This window comes from Pezoporus wallicus, unplaced genomic scaffold (assembly GCF_028554395.1).
Source record: "Pezoporus wallicus isolate ANWC-B61680 ecotype Strahan unplaced genomic scaffold, APGP_CSIRO_Pwel_v1 contig_4161, whole genome shotgun sequence".
NCBI lineage: Eukaryota > Metazoa > Chordata > Aves > Psittaciformes > Psittacidae > Pezoporus > Pezoporus wallicus.
Genome location: NW_026639584.1, coordinates 494,620 through 515,634, shown reverse-complemented (window position 1 = coordinate 515,634; position 21,015 = coordinate 494,620). Strand labels below are relative to the sequence as shown.

General features: G+C 43.1%; 1 protein-coding gene across 4 annotated transcripts in view; it reads right to left on the bottom strand.

Moving 5' to 3' along the window:
* Positions 1 to 2,194: 2,194 nt before the first annotated feature.
* The window catches only part of FBXW11 (F-box and WD repeat domain containing 11), a 75,653-nt gene continuing 56,832 nt past the window's right edge, over positions 2,195 to 21,015 (bottom strand). For all 4 annotated transcript variants that reach the window (XM_057415137.1, XM_057415139.1, XM_057415136.1 and 1 more), the window contains 8 exons: positions 12,781 to 12,918; positions 12,082 to 12,200; positions 10,818 to 11,067; positions 9,557 to 9,675; positions 8,829 to 8,939; positions 7,742 to 7,820; positions 6,052 to 6,240; positions 2,195 to 2,522 (listed from right to left, as the gene is read on the bottom strand). In XM_057415137.1, the coding sequence (XP_057271120.1) occupies positions 6,079 to 6,240; positions 7,742 to 7,820; positions 8,829 to 8,939; positions 9,557 to 9,675; positions 10,818 to 11,067; positions 12,082 to 12,200; positions 12,781 to 12,918 (978 nt within the window). In that variant the 3' untranslated portion in view covers positions 2,195 to 2,522; positions 6,052 to 6,078. The remainder of the gene's footprint in view (positions 2,523 to 6,051; positions 6,241 to 7,741; positions 7,821 to 8,828; positions 8,940 to 9,556; positions 9,676 to 10,817; positions 11,068 to 12,081; positions 12,201 to 12,780; positions 12,919 to 21,015) is intronic.

Below are 21,015 nucleotides of genomic sequence, written 5' to 3'. Positions count from 1 at the left end.
GAAAGGTCTTGGTTTTTATTTTTTTTATTAAGCACATTCCACAGTACAAAGCCTCAGGTCGGGAACGGGATCTGTACAATTCAACAGTTTCAAGAAGCTGTTCATACACCAACTTTCCAAACAGATAATTGGCAAACATAATTACAAGTTAGAATTTGACTATCCCAGTGCTTTGAAACATTAATATAGCAGTAATGTACAGTTGCTCAGTTATGTTAGCAAAACAAAGTCCAGAGTGCAGCCAGGATCACTACCATTAATCCCAGGAGTCAAGTTCCTTGGGTGCCAATCACAAAGTCCACTGCTGTGGTACACGAAGCACAAAGAAGGTCAGACTGCGTGTTCAAACACCGCCATCGCCCAAGGAAAAAGAGGAACTGAAATCTTACACATGCATTTACGAAAAGGACTCGGCTCTTGGGAAACAAATACCTTTTTCTTCAGGGCTGCAACAGGGCGGTTGTGTTTAAAGGGTTTGATATTAAAGCTATCAGATGAGACGGGTAAAGTAAGACACTTGCACGGGCTACTGCCAAGCTTACCACAGAGTGACCTTACAGCCGCTTAGGAGTGGGTTTTGACTCTCCCGCGCTTCATCACATTCAGTCACCTTGGGGAAATGATCATTGCTGTAAGTACATGGGAGCTTCACTCCAGCACCGACCCCAACAGCTCCCTCAGTGTGAAGGGGGAGCAGGAGACGACCTGAAGCTGCAGTTCTGTAACGGTAACGCCTTGACATGCGCGTTCTCCGGGTTCAGGTGACGCGGAAACGATGCGTCTGACCACGGCGGTCCCACTGCGAGCACCGTCGGCCACCCCGCACCTGGTCAGAACAGGGGACAATGCAAACCCAAGACGGTGCTGCCAGAGGACGACAGGCACAGGACGTACAAAGGATCAGAGGAATGAGAGCACATTTCTGTGCCGGCACACGTCTTCCCCGGGAGAAGAGGTCGGTTCCCCGCTGAGCTCGTGTGAAGCATGAAGGAAAAGCCACCGACAGGCACAGCCACATGGGTAAAGCAGGTAAAATATCCGGGTTTGCGTTTATCCATGTCTTGCTCTGACATGAGACAAACGCAGCAGCATTTCTATGAGCACATCAATGAGGAGAGACCATGACAACAGAAGAAGAAACTACTGAGACTTCCTCAGAACAGCGCCAACGAGGAGGAACCGCAACCAGGACATGGCAACAGCAAACGGCTATGGGAGAGAAAACCAGCAGGGTCATTACTAGCACAGCAATCAGCATGGCAAGCACAGCACTGACTCGAAGGGAACCTCCTCTCCACCAGGAGGAAGTGTTACAGGTCACACATAAATAAACTGAACTTTGGCCCATGGCATCTTCTCCACCGAGCAGCCCAGCTAATGCTGAGGGACACGAGCAGGCAGCTGCGAGGACCTGCTGCTGTTACAGACACCTGGACATAGCGCGGCACACAAATGAGATACAGAACATAAATTAAACCTGGGTTTGTTTAATTTTTAAAAAGTTTAGAAATTACATTTTAAAATCTGGAGTTCCCATTAAAAAAAAAAAACCAAACAACACAGAAAACAGAAAAGCAGAAAAACAACCCTAATGGATACTGAAAACCTCCTTTTCGCAGAGGAAACCTCTCGGTGACTCGGATGAACGCCTCCAGCGCCAGTAGTTAGAACATCCTGCTGCCAAGTGCTACCACTTCTTGTGTTAGTGTGTGGTGTCAGGCAACCCTGACCCCAGCACCCGGAGGTTCCACTGGTATGTACATTATATCTACATGCTTATACAGTATTGGAAATGAGGCAAGCACACACGGGAAGGTTTTACTATACCAAACATTAGGAAGCGCAGGACGGCTGCAGTACAGAGCACAGTTAAAAGGAAAAGACAGTGCTATACAACTAGTTTAGGTTACCTGTACTTCAGGCTAGGTTATCTTTAATTTAAAAGAAATTATTGGTGCGGAAACAAGTAAACCGTAATCCAAAAATATTACTGAGCAATTCAGAAATAGTTCTAAGAGTCCAACGTACACTCCTAGCAAACAGAACGGGCTCTGCATCTGTCATGAGAGTAAAGTCTAAAGGACAATGGTGACTGAAAGCAAAGCTCTGTACATTCTGGGTATGTGTTTGGCACCCAAATTTCATTGGAGAATGTTTCTTATTCTTTAAAGTCAGACAAAAGTGCAAAGCAATATAAATTAGGCCAAGTCCTTTCTTGACTTCTGATTTATTTCTGAAAAACAAGCCATCGGAGTTCAGTTTCTACGGACACTTTACATGTGAAGCTTTGGATTTCTCACTGCAGGGAAGGACAGGCTTCTGAAATTCATCTACTCCAAGTCAGTGAATCTGTAGTAAATTCAGAGATGACCACTGAGAGCAGGAAAGATTAAGAAATTTAGATATAGAATTGTGCTGCTTTGCATCTACACAGCATCTAGAACCAATTCTGACTTTAGCTGTCAACCAACATCTTCAGGCATGTAGTCGCCAAAAATCCAGTAGTTCAAGACTGTGAAACCCTGAAAGAGACAAAAGAGAAGCTGAACTGACAGAAGATACAACTCGAAAAGCATCATGTGGAGACACCTGCAAGGGGGGTCAGACCACGCCATCCGTTGCTCTCAACTTGAAGGGCAAAATACCTGCGAGATGCACAACCCGTCAAGGGAAGCACCAGCCAGTCTCACTGTTCACTGAAACAGAGACCTCCATAGAGCTGCGAGGAGCAGATTTTGCTCAGGATGCAAGTTGAGTTGCTTTAATACATGAATTTTTAAGAAAATGGACAAAAAACTCCAGCAGTTTTTTATTTTGGTTACCTTTTCCAGCCACGTGGCTCCATTATTAGCTTGGAGACAGTGCAAGTTCTCAGTGTGCTTAAATCTGAACTTGGGTTTTTACCTGCCACTCCCCAAAACCCTTTAATGGCCAACCTAGTTGATTCTGTGGACCACAGAGAACGACCCTCCTCTGATATGAAATTCCCATGAAAGGTTAAAACATCTTTTATACTTCCCCTTGACTTCCCTTCCCCCAGCCCATGGCCTAGTGCTTAATATAAGAATATTAGACTATCATATGGTAACAATTTTTATCATGTTACAATAAACAACAGGAATTCAACAGAAAGCAATAAAACTCTGGCAGCCAACTGCCAGGACTGTCAAAAATGATCCACTTTCAAGAGGCAGAGCACTGCAAAGCCTTGCAAAAGAAGTGTACAGGGCTGCTTTGAGATTCAGCAAGCGGCAAGGCTTGAAAGCACGTAAAGCTTCCATTAAACGTCACCATGAAACATGAGCTGCTTGACCATCATTTTATGTAGATTTATGTTCTTTGGATTCTGAAGTCAGACAAACCTGTCAAAAAGTGACATCAACAGCATCTCTCCTATAGAGGAAGTGATTATTAAGGGACTGTCATTACCAACACCAACAACTCCCAGGATATGGAGGTCTGTGTGGTTTGAGTCAGGCATCATGGAACAAGTCGGACCTAAGCTATGCAAAACTGTCAAGTGTGCAGAATTTGAACAGAACAACACGTGCCAAAGGCATTTTGTATTTCACAAACCTCAGTGGCAGTGGGTCTTGTGGGCCACGTGAGGCAAGAGAGGAAAGAAAGACACCAGCACACGGCTGGTCAAGTGAATCGATACAAGTTTTATTCAACTCCTCATTTCTTTTGTGCTTTAAGACAAGCTGCGTGTAGCCTTCCCATGAATCAAAGCTAATCACAGCAGCCTGCCAAACAAACTCCTGTGATTTTCATAACATAAAACCCAAAAAGGGATTTATCAATCTCAGATTATCCTATAACTTCACAGAAGACAGCGCTGGTGTGCGAACGGGAACATAGATGGAAAGTGTTCCTAATACTACTGTCATCTTCTCACGCAGCCTATTCCATCTGCCTGAAAAGGCAAGATAAAACAAATGGAATTACTCAGAAAGGAGGAAAAAAAGTTTTCCATAGAGAGAGAAAACCATTCAACTTCAACAGGCCTTGGAGCTGCCACAGCGTTAGTTCACTTCAGTATGGACTCTGGTGGCACCAAAGCTTGTCTAAAGAGGAGCAGGACAAAGTCCCTGGGGACATCACCATCAGTGACAGCATCAAACTTCTCACAACGAGGACAAACATGCCATCCTGGATCAAATAAAACAGTTCTGAAGTGGAAGTCACACCTAAGCAGCACTGCAGGACCCGGCTCTTACAGTAGGTTCAGGATTTAGTTTCAAGACCAGGTTGGACAGAGCCTTAGGCTCACACCTGGTATAGTGTGAGGCATCCCTGCCTATGGCAGGGGGTTGGAACTACATGATCTTAAGGTCCCTTCCAACCCAAATCACTCCATGATTCTATGACTTACCTCCCAGGAAGTTGTGCCTTTCAGTCACTCCCCTGTACAAACACTACTTTTAGCAGTTTTGCCTTTTCAGATTTCTTTTGCCCTACTGCAGGCAGGATAAGGAAGTCCATGAGTTTTAATAAACTACCCTGGCAGCAGTATTCTTCAAATGTGGTTTTAAGGGGAAGTTCCATTAACTGCTGATTCTGCACACTAGCTCATCATCATAGCATAAGGCTTCTTCCTTATCCATGGGCCTAATTATATTAAGTAATTACAGATTTGGAAAGACAGGGAACTCTAGCCATGGCCAAGTTTTTGCTCTGACCCTCTGTGAAACATAATGAGCCAATAGATCCGAGTGTCATCTCTGGAGAGGATGTTATCTTGGCCTTTTTTAGCATGAGTAGGAGTTCAATGAGTAGGAAAGGCAGCCAACACTTTCCTGAGGAATGCACACAGGTAAAAGAGAACTGATTGTTAAGAACTGGCATCTCAAAGCAGCAGAGTGTGTCTTCACGAGGGAGAGATTTCCTAGCCAGAAGAAGAGATCCTACAGAAGGAGGGGAAAACCCCAAGGATCTCATTGCCACAGCAGGGATCAGAAGATCCTATAATGGTTTGGGTTGGAAGGGACCTTAAAGCTCATCCAGTTCCAACCCCTGCCATGGCAGGGACACGTTCCACTAGAGCAGCTTGCTCCAAGGCCCATCCATGTACAGATAATGAAAGTCCAGGCTTACATGAGGACAGGGAAAGCTTTTCCTACAACATTTAAGCAAACTATTAATTATCCACTTCAAATAAAATAAATCCTTCCTGTGAGGGCAGTGCTACTCCTAACTGCTGCAGTGTCTCCACCTCCTTGGAAGCTGCATGTCTCAGCACTGGCAGAGATAGGGCATTGGAAAAAGGGGCGACTGCTTTGCCTGGGGAAGGCAATTTCCATGTCTCCAAGTTCCAACCTTCACAGCTATTTATAGTTTGAAGGGCAACTGTTGGCTGCAATATAGATGACATAAGGAACAGCATCCACTGTCCTAACAGATCTACAGCAGAGCTTTTACCCACCATGCTTCAAGAACTAAATGAAGCTGACTTGCAGAAAAATGGAAACCAAAGAGGCAAAGTTCATGTGCTGGGTTCCTGAGAGCTCTGAGGTGTCAGGTTACCTTACATGATACAATTTTCAGCTCTGAAAGCTTCCCCTACTTTCCCCACAACCCTACTGTTTGTGGTTGCCATGGAACCGCTCATTTCTGGTGAGCATTTGCCCAAAGATCACACACATTCAGTTTAGTGGGGATGTCTTACAGTGCTCACTGCCAAGCTTCACACAGAGAGCAGATGCATCAAGAGCTCCAAAAGGCTCTGAGTTCATGGGATAGCTGGAACACCTGCACAATACACTGAGTCTCCTCAATTTCCAAGGATGCTTGTGAATACAGGATAACATTCCACAGAATACCTGAAGCACCCAATTATGAACAGGAGGGATTATAGTAGGGGGTGAGGAAACATGACAAGTTTTATGAGCTGAAGCATGACCATACAAAGACTACACGGTGTCTTTGTGGCACAAACAGGCTTTGCTTTCGTAAGGAAAGCATCAGCTGCTTGCTCTGACTAAGCCAACCTGCAGGCAGAGTGATAATACCAGATTTTATAACACATCCAATAAGAAGAGGGAGACTTACCTTCTGAGGGTAGTAAAGTGCAGACTGTTATCTGGAGATGTAAGTGTATGTTCTAGACGGAGAGCGGGTCTCATTCTGGGCACTCGGTGGCACATTTAAGAAATCCCAAATCAGAATTGTATCATCATGGGAACTACTGATGATCTGAAATTCATCAAACTGGAGTCTAAAGACACGTCCTGAATGTTCCTGTGAGCGACACAAATCAGTTAGCAAGGCAGGAAAGGAAGAGTGACGTTTCATTACATTCATGCTCACACACCTATCTGGACACAGAGCAGTGCATTAAAATGCTGGTGTACGGGTAAGAAACCCTTAGTTATAAACTCATTCTTAGGAAAAGCTCATTTTGTATGTAAGCTTTTTTCACATGGCTTCCAAATCCAGTGCCTGTTAACCCTGAGCCAGTCTTAGAGGCTGAGATTATTACAGACAAAAGCAGCCTGTCAGTCAAGAAGCAGCAGTGTAGAAGACTGACTGGCACTGACAATCTGCCAGGGCTCCTTCTCCTACATAACATCTGCATTCAGTGCTGCTGCTCACTCCAGTTTTGTGCAGCCATAATGCACCACATCCCAGCTTCAGCTAGGGTATGCTGCTGAAAGGAGCATTATGGCTCACTCCCTAGGCAAGACGACTGCGTTCAACACCGCCAAGGTGAAGGAGTACAGGCTCCATCAGCTCTTGCAAGGAATCTCAAAATGGTACCAAGAGGCCCAGAAAAGGTTCTCCTGTTTGTCCTGCTCACCCGTTTTTAACAGATTTAAAATGAGTATGCTACCTTCACTGGAGAACTAACCGAAGCCGTCAGTGATCTCCAAACTATAACCTGAGCTGCAGTACACCCACAGAAGGGACAGAATCAACTTTGGCAGTAAAACTAAATACACTGCATGCATATGGAAAAGAAAATAGTTAAATCTTATCTCTGTGCAAAGACTACTGAAGAGAAAGAAAAGGCAAAAGCTTTTCAAGCCACCTAAGCACTTCTTTAGGTGTTGGAAAGACCAAGCACGTGCTGAATAAACCAGTTACCATCACATACTGGTCAGTAACTTTGGGTTGCTACTAGCCTGTCAAACTGATGTCTGAAGTAAAATTTCATGCACGTTTCAGTGCAAAGAACAATGAACTCATTTCCCCAATCTATTTTTTATTAAGTCTACTGTCATAAACAGTAGACTTAATTGCCATTACAAAGGAAAATATAACTTGAGCAACAGCTTTAAATCTGATAGTCCTCTGAAGTGATTAGAGCTCCTGTGGTAATCCCTTTGACTTGACCTCCCCTCCCTCTTCCCATTTCTTCCTTCCAAACTGAGAGATTAGAAGAAAGGTCTGGGAAAGGCTCACAAGATTCCTCCCTGCTTTTTAATAGGAGGGAATTTAAAGCCAGCCCTACAATGATATTAGGGAAACACACCAGGAACTAGAATGATCTGATACAGTGTCATGCTGATTTAAAGAGTATCCAAGAATCTGAAACCAGAAAAAAAACAATCGTTCTTTTAAGCTCAGATCCAAATTATTCAGGATATAACAACATAAGTTTTTCTTTATTCTTAGATTAAGCAGCAGCTGAGGCTTTATAAAACATCCTGAGTTTCTCACCTACCCCACTATAACATGGTAACATGCCTCTCATACATAAAAGATCCCAGATAACCCCAAATAGATGAGGTTTACATACCACTAATGTACGCAAGCATAATGTACTTGCTGGGGCACGAGGGTCAAGAGCAGCTTGCAAGTCCCAAACTTTAATTTTGCTATAAAGTAAAATGAGAAGGTCATTATGAGAGCATCATTTCAAGTATAAGCATAGAAGAAACATCTAAAGCAATGGAGAGCATGCTAGATTTTCCCTACGGCTACTTCATCAGGATCAAGCAAAACATTAGCGAATCTATCTTCACTAAAATACTAAAGTTAGATCTCATAAAACGTAGGTAGGTTTGTATTTCTTTATAGCAGCACCATGTGATGTTTTTGTGATGGACCAAGCAGGTTGGTTATATGAAACACAAATTGACTATACATGCCCAAGCCATTCTGGAACTGCAGATCTTGAAAACTCACAGCACTACTGATGAGGTGCAAAGTTCCAGTGGGAATTAAGCTGGGACTGCCAAGCCCAGTGAGATATTAAACCCAAATAAAAGGCTAGAGACAAACAGCTGAAGACTTGTTTTCGGTAACTTTGCTGTTCACTTGAAGTATAAATCAAGCAGAGAAAGAACTGGAGATCTTGGACATGGATACAAGGTGTTGTGAATCCACTACACACTGAAAATATTGAGTCAGAAGTGCTAACAGTGGGGCTCCTGCCCTCAACCCAACAGAAAAGGTCACTAAAGACATCTGAGAGCCCCTCAAGATATATTTATGCTCACAGTAAACATTCAGTGCTGCTGTCTTATAAAAATAGAAAGTCTGAACTACTCTAAGCACACAGGACCTGGCAAAGAGCAATTCCTGAGGAAAGAAACAAAGGAATGTCACTTGAGCCAAACAAAAGTTTACTTTCTACAGAAGGTCAAACTTCAGTGCTAACACAATTTCAGAGCATGCTAAAGAGCACCAGAAAAGCAGCTTCCTGGCTGCTTAAAACTGTAGTCTGCTGCACTGAAATGCTCAAGCAGAAGCCACTCAGTTAAATATTGATCCATTAGTGAAATCAGAAGAGGTCCCTTCACAAGAGAACACAAGGCTCAATGCCTTTCAGAAGATGTTTTGCTAGGAAAGGCAGAATTGCTTGAAATGCTTCAAACACATACCCATCATAGGCTCCACTAACAATCCTCTTATTGTCGAACCTGATGCATCGAACCAGTTCTTCATGGCCTTCTAATACTCTTAAACAGGCACCACATTCAATGTCCCATAGCCTAGAGAGAACAAAGTCTTTGAGTACTTCAGGTTCAACACTGTCCCCCTTAGCCTCACACTAAGGCATTTAAGCACTCTGGTTTTCTGTGGGAGATACCACATAACTTGCTTAAAGAGGCAGGAGTGCCATGAGATGTTCCCTGTGTGCAATTCAGAGACAAGTGTGTGCTGCAGTATATCAAAATTCATTTACTCATTCCAAATTCTATACAAGTAGAGGCTGGATACATGTCAAGTTATCTTGGGAAACTTGAATATACTTTTTTCTATGCTGTATAAATTCATGATTAGAGGTTCAGAAAGAGATTAAAACCAGTAGCCAGCATCTTCCTCATCTCTCCAAGCAGAAGACAAGGTAATAAACTACAGTGGAAGGTCAGTTTTGTTTACCTTTAACATAAACCTCAGCATCCCACTTTTTTCACAGGGATGTGATATATTTCCTGTCACACTGAGTTAAGTTTCATTCATACATCATCTGCTCCAATATCAAAACATACCTAGGATGTTCTGCACATGCAGCAGTGCAGAACAGCACCAAAGGTAAGGGGAAATCCTAGTTTCACACATGCAAATGGACACCATTACATACCAATAGCAGCCTGTGGGCACCCACCTAATAGTATTATCTGAAGATCCACTGACAACTAGTCGATCCCTGTACTGGAGGCATGCAATGCCACGCTTGTGCCCATTCAGAGTACGAACAAACTCACACGTACTTGTACTCCACACCTGTGAAACACAAGAGAAACACTCCTCTGAGAACTACCCCCAGGCAAGGGTCTTGAATTTCAGTAGAAGGAGAATTCATAAACAGAAGGTGGCTGAGGCTGACCTTTGCTGGACAGTGGAATGAAAACTCATATGGTATTCTTATGGGCAAAGAGTGGGCACATGGCATTAGCAGAACAGTGCTATGGGGACATGGCAGTGACAAGAGCCACAGGGACTGCTATTGCACACTGGGTCAGTAAGAAGTTGAGGGGGTCATATATAAGATATTTTCAGGTGGTAAAGACTGTCCCAGATGATTTCAAGAGCTTGACTACACGTTACTCTTGATATGTTAGTAATCATTTTTGAAAGTGGAAATTATCACATAAATAAAACCCCCAGATTTTTGCCAAAGAAATTAGTAGCAATCTACTAGTAAGAGAAGACCAAACACATGGCCTCTAAAAGGTTGGTGGCTGCTTCTTTCTTAACTTTAAATGATTCAAATCAACTTTGCCCAGTCCTAATGAACTGTAATTGAAGTTGTAACAGAGTATCCAGTGGCTCATTTTCCAACACAGAGTGCAGCAGGATCTCTGGCAGATATTTGGACATTAAACTGCCAAGAGCTTTTTGGCACAGTCTAAGGTAGCTCTGGTTCTAGAGAGGGATGGGTGGAAATGCCTTTGTTATATTAATACACTCTGGGTAACTCAAATCTTCTGGAATGCAAGAGTCTTCAAATACAGCCTCTTAATTCTTCAAAGATGGCAAAGTCTGGTGGAGCTGCTGGGAAGGCGTGGTGAGGAAAGGCACTGCTGATAAATTTCATGTCTGGAACAGGATTGCCAATTGAAATAAAAAGTACTGCTTGGAAAAAGGCACAAAATGTGCCACATTTAACAAACAAACTGATCTTGAGACTAGAGGTCAAACAGCAAGTAGGCTTTACTTCTTTGCAATCGTATGACAGAAGCCACAAAAATGTTACGAGCCTAGTTATGTGCATAAAGACATTAACAGCTAGTGAGAGGAAGCTGAACACAAAAAAAGGCACAGAACTGCTCATGGGCACCTCGGCTATTCGCAGTGGAGCCACGCTCAGAAGCTTCTCTGGCCTGATAGGCCTGCAGACCTCCATGAGAGCTCTGCCAACTTACTTTAATGGTCCTGTCACCTGATGCTGACACAATATACTTGTCATCGAAGTCTACCACGTTAACAGCAGCACGATGGCCAACTAAAACACGGCGCAGGGTGATATCAGTAGGTGATGCCATATCCCAAACAGCAATTGATCTGTCCTTTGAGCATGTCACCATTAAGCCATTGCTGAACCTCAAATGAAGCACTGCTTCGTTGTGATGAATCAACGTGTTCAGGACTTCACCTGTATTTACATCCCAAACTCTGCAAAAGAAAAGCATTTTATTCCAAATGAAGTAGCTAGGCATGGGATAAAGTGTAAACAATGCACAAGTCTGCTACTATCTCTAATGGAGAGCTCTCTGGTTGTTTAACACCTCTTAGAGCTTGGGGAACGCAGGGGGGGATGCGTGCTGGGGAAGTATCCTAGTTCATGTGTCAGACTTAGAAGCAACAATTATCAGCAGTGAACAGTTAGGCCAGAAAATGCCTAAACTGGGCCCACTGCTAAAAGAAAGAGCTGCTTAACAATTGTACAAGTCTTCCAGGATGACTAGAGTTTGTATGATGCATAAACTGATGAAACAGGCCAACCTAAATGCTATCCAGTATGTTGGTGGTTTGTTACAGCTTTACACCATTCATTGACATTTTATGGCCAGCAGGAGCAGTTGGGATGAAGCACCCTCCAAAGCCACCTACCAGCCTACATGAAGTGAAAAATCACCATTGAATTTTTAGTACCTGAAGGATGTTAAGATCAGCTCCTAACTTTTGAGCAGTTTTAGAGACCTACATTGGTATCCCAGTGAGACACCAGGAGACAAGGCCCTTCCACTGAACTGTACCTGAGTGTCTTTATATGGGACATCTGCTGATCACTGAATTCATACAAGGATTGAAACTTAGGATCATCAAAACTGCAGTCAGAGAAGTGCTCCATCTACAGCAAACACCCTTTCATTAATAGTCATCATGAAGAGATGTCAGAAGGCAGTACTCAGAAACCCTAAATTACTGTATAGTTGGCCTTCAGCCATACTACAACTTCAGGATATGCCTTGAATCACTCAGGTCTTTTCCTTTAAAATTCTTAACACTAAAAAAAAATGAGACAGATTTGGGAAAAAAAAAGAATTGAATGTGATGCTTTGCCAAGTATGAATATCTTGGGTTTGGAATAATAGTATCCCATTCATATTAGGGATGTTTTCTGATATTTAGAAATTATTGTAAACATTCCCAGCCACGATTTTTGTGCAAAAGCTTCACACTCACCTCACTGTAGAATCTGAAGATCCAGTTACAATGACTCTTTCATCATACTGCAGACAAAGAACCGAGCCAGTATGTCCTGTTAATACCTTCAAACATTCCAGGCTTGTTTTGTCCCAGATCTGTTAAAAATAAGATGTATAAATGGCTCATCAAGACCAAGAACATGGATCCAAGACTTGATCATTGCTGCAACTGTTAAGGAAGAAAACGAGAGATAGCAGGAAGAATCCCAGGCCAGTCAGCCTGTCCAGTCAGCAGGCCTGTCCTCCCTTATAGCTCAAGGAAGCCTTCATGCAAGTTGTTGACAGAAAGTGAAATAAACACTGATCATGAGAAGATAAAGTCCTGTTTTGCAAGAAGAAGCAACCTACTCACATGCAAGCGAACTACTGGCAGTGACAAAAGACACAGGTAAGGGAAGTGGCACACTCAGTCTTCATTCATGTTATGTGAACTTTGATTTCACAAGTGTTTCTTTATGGTCAAGGGTACTGATCTCTAGCTGGCAGTCCCCAAAGTTTCCAGAGGAAAGCACAGTTGAGAACTTTGATAGGCTACAGAATATACCCCATCCCCATAAACCCTGCATAGATAAATGCTGCCCCATGAAGAGACATGAAGAATCAACACAAGCAGCTATCTTTCCAAGACAGGATTATCCACTTCTCCCTAGGAAAAAGACTGAAAAGAAACGTTTACCTTGATGGAGTTATCTCGTAGGCCACTGATGATCTTTTCATCATCATACTGTAAACAGTAGACACCTTTGCTGTTCTCAGAGCGGCACTGAATCCTTTGCAAGTTGTGTCTCCCACATCGCCAGTTAGATTCTATAGTCTAACAGGAGGGGAAACAAGCAGGAGTTAGGCACGAGGCTGCCCGCTTGAGCAGGACTGCTCTGACCCATAGACAGCAATCTTTCCACTTCTGCATCCTTACACCTAAAGTACTTAACATTTAAATGCCTCTTTTCTCCCCCCAGTAAAGATACACAAACCACAATGAATTAGAATTAGGACTTCTATAATTTGTCATGGCAAAAGCTGTATTTAGCTGTGAAAATTGTGGTCAACAGATCTTAATGAGAATTTCTAAAGGAGCCATTAGAGATACACATTTCATAAGAATTCAGTTTCACCTCCATATTTACACAACCAGCTAACATAAAGATTAAACCAGAGCTCATACAGTGCCGTGTTCAGCCTCACCTGAGTAACTAACATTACAAAATTGCCAAGTCCAGCAGGGAGGTTTACAGGAGCTCTTGGACCTTTCCGTCCCTTACCCGGTCGTTTCACCAAGTAACTGTTGTTACACACTGTAGAAAAGGATTTTGAGATACGAGAGCCTCCTCTGAGCACCTTAAAGGCTGACAAAAATAAACCTGAACTATCAGATGACAAAGAACCCAAACTTACTTCTTTTGTCCTCCCAAAATCTGTGCAAATGTAATTCTCAACATTTTCATTTCAAGAGGTATTTTTAAGGGAAGAGACCTGATACATCTTAAAAAGCTGCAAAGTATTTCATAGCAGAAGCAGGATGATTTCCATGTTTTAATCTGCTTTATTTCTTGTTAAATAACTACTGCTGGTTGCAAAGAAATGTGGGATTTGGGATAGGAAGTTTGTAACAACAATCATAAGAGAATCCATGCACAGAACTCCAGGCCTGCAGTACCCAGACAGACTGGGATGCCTTCTGTCTTCCAGCACAGGCACCAGAACAGACCATTTATTTACCCGTTTCCCTGGGTTTCCCCCCAGTACTGCATGGAAACCTGGAGAGGAGCTGATAAACTGCCAGTTTGTTTGGAAAAGTATGTTTATAATCAAATCCTAACTTTCAAAGCAATTGCAGGCACTTCTACAACTCTGCCAAGGCTGGAAAACAACTGAAGCCCTCATTAAAGACAAAAGCGCAGTGCAACTATGACGTCCCAATTCTAGGAAAACATGTCTGCTCCAAGGGAAAACTAACCTACCGCTTTGTTTTCCATGCATTTGCTCCTTCAGTTGTCTCCCATTATGCAATTTGGAGAGGATAATACAAACCTGATGTGCCACAGGAATTTCTCTAACACATGACTACTAAGAGATGCTTCTAGAGGAACATGCTGACAAGTTATTCATCCCCTCTCATTCTCTTCCAATTTGGTGGGGAAGCTAATGAAATTAAGATAGCAAGTCATCTGTCAGTTTGGGAGCAGCTTTTCTGGCCAGCTAGTTCACTGCTGATTGTCAGACTGGGAACTGGGCTCAAAACGTTCAAACCCAACACTGCGCTGGCTCAGCCTTGGACTCCTGCCTCGAAGGTAGCAGCCTGCGCATTCTGCTACTTGCTCTGCATGGGATGGAGGCTTTGAGGAGGAAGGACAGGCAATTCTCAAGCTCTATCTGAAGATTTATCTGTGCTAGGAGGGCAGAACTGTAGCTCATTAAATTCTTAGCTGCTACAGAGGTGACCCTTAGAAACAGGAGAGACATCGGTAGAAGACATTGGTAGCATGAACTGATGTAATTATGGATCTGAAGGCAAGATATCTAAAAATGCAACACTGACACTGAAGACACAGGAGAGAAAGCATTGCAGATTTGAGTCTGCCAGTTTAAACAGTTTCAGAAACTATATAAATTCAGATATTCAACACTAAGACGTCTTAAGGGTGAGTTTCCCCAAAGCAACACCGTTGGAAAGGTGAAAAAGTGAATAAACAGTGGTAAGTAGCACATGCTGGATTACTCCAGCAGCCGAGTGCCCAAACACCTCCAGAGCTCTTTCAGCCTTCAGCTTCCTGCAACAGCAACTACCAATAGCTATAGAACACACGAAGAACCCCACAGACCAGAAGTTTTGCTCGCAGCGCTTTCCCAAACACACCAGCAGTCAGGAAAAGCATGCTCACCAGACACTGAGCACACTAGCTGCCTTAACTCTTAGAAGTTCCCTATAGGAAGCTACTTAATAAGCTCTCCGTAAGAAAAGGCTGGCTTCAAATAAAAGGAACTGAAGTATGATGTATCTCTTTGTGAAGGCACTATGAAGCAGTAAGTCATATACAGGTGCACTTTTTAATCCTGGGAATAGATGTCATTTCATGTAGACATTAAACGGTGTGGCTACTGTGGGAAAATACTTCATGTTTTTCAAGAACTTGTAAAATCCCCTTACACTGCGTAAATTTTCAATGTGCTGGGAAAGTAGCCACGATACACAGAGAAAATACAGCAGCATTTCAATTGGCAACAGAGTGAAAACAGATGTGGACGTATAGAGAAATAACATTATTGTAGATGACTGAATACGGCTGAGTGGGTGGGCAACCTGGAGGACCCTCTGAAAAGGAACATGTTTAATACAATACTGGCAACCACATTAAAGCTTCTTGCTATAGGAAACTTCTGGTTGTTACTGACTAGCATAGTTAGTCAAAATCTTCATCTGCAACCTCCTTCCAGGAGGTAACTCAAACTGTGTATATGAAGAGTAGACAGACACAGGAGTAACAAGGGGTGAGGAAGAAATCACCATGTTTTATGGACTGTTACAAGCACCAGGAACTGGACAATGAAGAGACCCAGTATTTATTTGCCTATTTATGGTACTAAACCTAATACTCATGCAACACCTGTATTGTACACAGAACCCCTCCAAGTCTCCAAGGCAACTGCCTCCACACTTGGGTTTCACAACTAAAAGCAAGCTGGTGCAGAACACTATCTCCCTAGTTCACACACACAAATGTTTCTTGCACTTTCCTACAAGCTTACTTGAGCAATAGCAGCAAGTAGCTGACAAATGCGGCACAGCCAGCAAAATCTGGACATACAAGGGATAAAGACCAAGCACAAAGCCAAAGCATCTGCAACAGGAGAACCATTTGGCAGCTGAAGAAATGCATAAATGGGTTTTAAAAAGGCATTTAGAGAGAAAAGTACACGTAAAAAATAGCCCAAGATGTAGAGGTATAGCCAAGCCTTGACCGTGCCAGAATATGTACAAAGATGCACAGTAAAAAAAAAAGATGCAAATCATCTGGATTAGCAGCTCGATCATTAACTATACATTGGAAAGGTTAAGGATAATTTACTAGGAACAGGGTTTTTCCCCTTTGTTAATGTACACTATGTTCAGCCCCTTGGCTAAAAACTGCTTTCATATCCTTGTGGATGTTTCTGCAGAGTAAGTGGGTTTATCTTAATCCCATAAACCAAGGATTTTATTCCTTCTGAATACACAATTCTGCTGCAGGACAGATGGGGAAGAGAAAAAGGAACACATACATTTGTTATGTACATAGAGATTTCTCCTGAAGCACTGGGCATTAACACCAGGGGCAGTTAAAATCCAAACCCTTGCTCTTCACATGCTTTCTTCAAATAAAAAATCCCTCCCAACAGGAGCATATGAACTTGTGTCAGCAGTGTAGAAAGGGCTTAGTATTTCATTCATTATGAAATTAAGAGGGTTTGATAAGCAAAAACAAAATGACAGGTTGGCCATGGCACCAGGCTCCCTGCTTCTTTGAGGTCTTCCCTCTCTTGGACTCTGAAGATACTACAACCATTAGGGGGAAAACCAGCATCAAGCTCTTGAAGAAGGATTCTCTAGATCCTGGCTGAGTCCAGAATTCACTTTTGGATCTCTAAGCTGCTGTTAAGCAGTGAGGGCTGAGGAGCTTTCACAGTCTCTGTATCAGCTTGAAGAAGAAAGGCTATGTGATGCTTATTACCTAGAAGTCTTGAACTGGTCCTCAAGAGGAAACTTGCAGAGATCTAGCTGTCCTGTCACTACCACAACAGCATAAACCATGAGATACTTGACCACAGAGGGATGACTGCCTCACAGCGACAGATGGCAAACCTTGCCAGCAGCAAAGCCTCCTGCAGAGGGATTAAAACCCTGCGAATAAAGAGCATACCACCCTTCTTGTGAGTGTCATCACTTCTATAAAGCACTTGTAAGGAGCTAAGCACCAGTGGTAGGTGTGTAGCAACAAAGGCAACTAAAAACTCACAGACCACAGGAACTGGATCAGCACTGGGGTGGGTATTCTATACAGACAGTAATAAAATCCCTCTGCCAAAGAGTATGGCAGAAAAAGTACTTGCACTGTATCCAACATTCCCTTCATAAAACACCTCCTCCTCAGACCAGCTGCATAATGGAAGTGATGAACAAGAAAATTATGTGGTCATTACAGTCTACAGAGCTTACACCCCTGAAGAGTCTTGGCTGCAGGCACAGCATCCCCAATTACACATTCTCTATACCTTATTACTCATTCACTAAGGCTTGCACTTACTGTCACCTGAGCCAGTAAACAGGTCTTTGGAAGCAAGCAGCAGGGCATACAGATGTCCATACCAACATCTTGGACATACATTATATTAGAAGAGAGAACATATTACATAAGAGAACACCAAGTGCTGCAAAACATCCACCACTGCATCTTGCTATTCATTATCCCGCTTTTCCCATTAAGCAATGTTGCCTTTCCCTGTTAGCTCTCTTACCCTATTCCACAAAAAAGCTGAACCACCATGATTCACGCTACACTAGAGCACTTGGAACAGTGCCTAGATTTGGATTTTACTCTCAAAATGCTTTGAGAAACTTAGAAGACAGCAGGTATACAACTGGGAGCTGCATGACACTGTGTCCTCGTACGAGAACTCTTTAGTGCTTTAGTTATTATTTATACTCTACTGCTCATTCAAGGAATCTGTGCTTTCCACTACACCAAGAATTCTTCATATTTTAGATTATTCCCGATTAAAGCTAAGTGAAAGTCCAGAAGAAAACTAAAAGTTGCATGGAAAAACTGCTGTCATGTTACATGGGAAGAAGCAGTAAACAGTAATATAGAAAACAAACACAAGGACTTAAACCTAAGCAAACATTAATTCAAAACAGTCATCGACTGATGTTTGGTGCTTACGTTATTTCAGTCTAAGAGACGATAGACCCCCTAACATATACCATGTGACTTTTTACACATATACATGGATCTAGTTAAAGTTCAGCATATATTTGTTTCATACAAGCAGAAAGGCCCAATTCCACAAGAAAACAAAACAAAGGGAAAACACTTCCAAGAAGTGAAAAGTGGGCTTCTGGCTTCATTTCCAAAAGTCACAGGATACTCAGGCTAGGTTTTGAAGAACAGTCTGAAATCAAAGCAAGGCCAAAAAAGCAGGAGTGTACTACTGAGGCACTCCATGCCTGAACACTACATTGGCTTTCAGATCAGTCTGAGGTAAAATATCACTTTTAGTATTAACTAAAGTATTAGTATTAAGACCAGGAATAAGGCATAAACAGTGAAGTCCAAAAATCTAAACAACTCTAGAGGAAAAGGAATGTGAAGCTTTTCCTAGCAAGTGTTACAATCAAATCAGGATTTCTTGGCAGAATTTGAGACTTAAGTTCCTAATGTTTACAGCTGTTTAGATAAGATCCAAATGTGAACAATATAAATTGATGAAGTGTTGTCCCTGAATGCAATTTGTCCAATAGGCATAAAGCTGCACAAAGGTCCTCCAAGTAAAACTGTTCCTGAGTATTGCTGCAGCTTTTCTGAACCCTTTTTAAAGGCACTTTTAAAAAGAGCAGACTGACCTTATGATGCTGAGCAAGATGAATCTGGACAGTGGAATATGCTAATGTCTTACAGAGGAAGAGAAAACTTGCAGAAACTACATTAAAGGCCACTGACACAGAATATAGGAAGTCGCTTTGGGAGAAAGCTGACTGTATGATACAGCTCACTTCATGAGGCATGAAGACAGCATGTTCTCCAAGTGTCAAAATGGTATTCTACACCAGAGGGAGCTGAAGCAAAGCAGATAAAAAAGACAATTAATGGAAGCTTACCTAGGGGAGAACAATTCAGCCCCAGGACTCTCTTACTGCCCGCAATGGTGGCAGTGCCTGACTTGAGGGACCAGAACACACAGCAAAGGCAGGACATGAGGGACCTGTAACTGCCATGTAAATGAAGCGTAGCTGCACCATATCCCCATGCTCTGCCCCATGCATCTGTCACTGGATGCTCTCAAGAGACAAGATGCTGTGCCAGCCAATCTTTGATCTCACTGGTACTGCTCTTCTGCTTCCGCAGGGAGGAAGCAAAGAATCCTCTCAACTCTACTCAGGAGAGCTTGTATCAGAAGGATGTGGATGAACAAAGCAGTTGCTCTTCCCTGAAAGGTCTGTCTTTACGGAGATCCCAAAGGAGATTCAATGGTAGTATCTTATGAAGAAAACCTTTTGCATGCCAGCAGCTGCAATGATCACAGTAAAAACCCACCATAGGGCTCACTGGTTTTCTCTTAAAGGATCCCTATTTCCACAAACTTCCATCAGCTAGGTCAAACACACAAGACTAAAGTTTCAAGCTTTCAAGTTGCACAGGCACAACATCAAAATACACTGCCTTTGAATGGAGTCCTGCTTACAGCGAAGTGACAGAGGAGAAGTACTGCTGTAACTTCCAGAGCTGGAGAGGAAATCTTAAAAACACAAGCCAACAACAATGAAAAGAGAGCGGGGTCCTCTGAAGCACTTCAATGGCACACACATCTGGACTCTACACCACACCTCACAAAGAGTAATGCTGCTGAAAAACCAAGTAACTGCACCTTTTAGGTTTCACTGGAAACAATAACTTTATGCACAACACCGTAACAATACAAAGTTCTATCGAAACAGGTAGTGATCAGCCCCTCTCAGAGCACAGAGGCATTCCAAGTTCATTAACAAGAACAGTAAATTCCTCTTTCAACTGAGCAGAAAAAAAAAACAGTGGTCTTAGTTTGCCCATTTGTGACAAAAAAGGGATGTGGACCTGCCTGCCTGACTCCAGAGCAGGGCCATGGAGATGCTGCAAGGGCTGGAGCAGCTCTGCTCTGGAGCCAGGCTGAGAGAGCTGGGCTGGGTCAGCCTGGACAAGAGAAGGCTCCTGAAGGGGAGACCTCAGAGCAGCTCCAGTGCCTGAAGGGGCTCCAGGAAACCTGGAGAGGGGCTTTGGACAAGGGCCTGCAGGGACAGGCCAAGGGGAATGGCTTTAATCTGCCAGAGGGGAGACTGAGATGAGCTCTTAGGCAGAAGCTCTTCCCTGTGAGGGTGCTGAGGCGCTGGCACAGGGTGCCCAGAGAAGCTGTGGCTGCCCCATCCCTGGCAGTGTTCAAGGCCAGGTTGGACACAGGGGCTTGGAGCAAGCTGCTCTAGTGGAAGGTGTCCCTGCCTGTGGCAGGGGTTGGAACTGGGTGAGCTTTGAGGTCCCTTCCAACTCAAACTATTCCATGAAAGAAGTCCAGCCAGGGATCCATCCCATGCTAGGGATGTCCGAAAGGAGTCTTCTGCCCTGGTCAGAAGTGAGACACAAAGTTTATGCCATGCACATTAAGAACGTTGTCCCTGCCACTCAAAAGCCTCTTCTTTCTTGGGCCACTTTCACTTTTAAGACATGCCATTTGCAAACTGCTGTGGAGTAGAGATTTCAAAGGCTGGCTGAAGAAAGTCCTAGGCGTATAATGCTGACCAGATTCTACACGCACGCAACTTCTCCAGCATCATAATTATAGAACAGTACTAAACAAACCCATTTCCCTCAGACATCATACACTGACTTTCATAAACAAAGATCTCTCATTGCTGGCGGGGACTGAGGATGAGAGCCAACTTCTTCCCCCTTTGCAAATTTTTCCCAAGGTTTTAAAATTTCAGTTCCAGTCCTAAAATGTGAACTTTTCCAAATTCCACCAGAACACATGGTGTTTATCTGATGGCCTGGCGCCATGTCTTCCTAAAGTCTTCAGCAAAACCACATTTTGATTCTCATCTCAATTAGGTGGACCCAAGTCTCCATGGAAACAAGATGAGGGCACTTGCCATGTGCCTAAAGATAAGGGGAACGTTTATGAAAGAAGC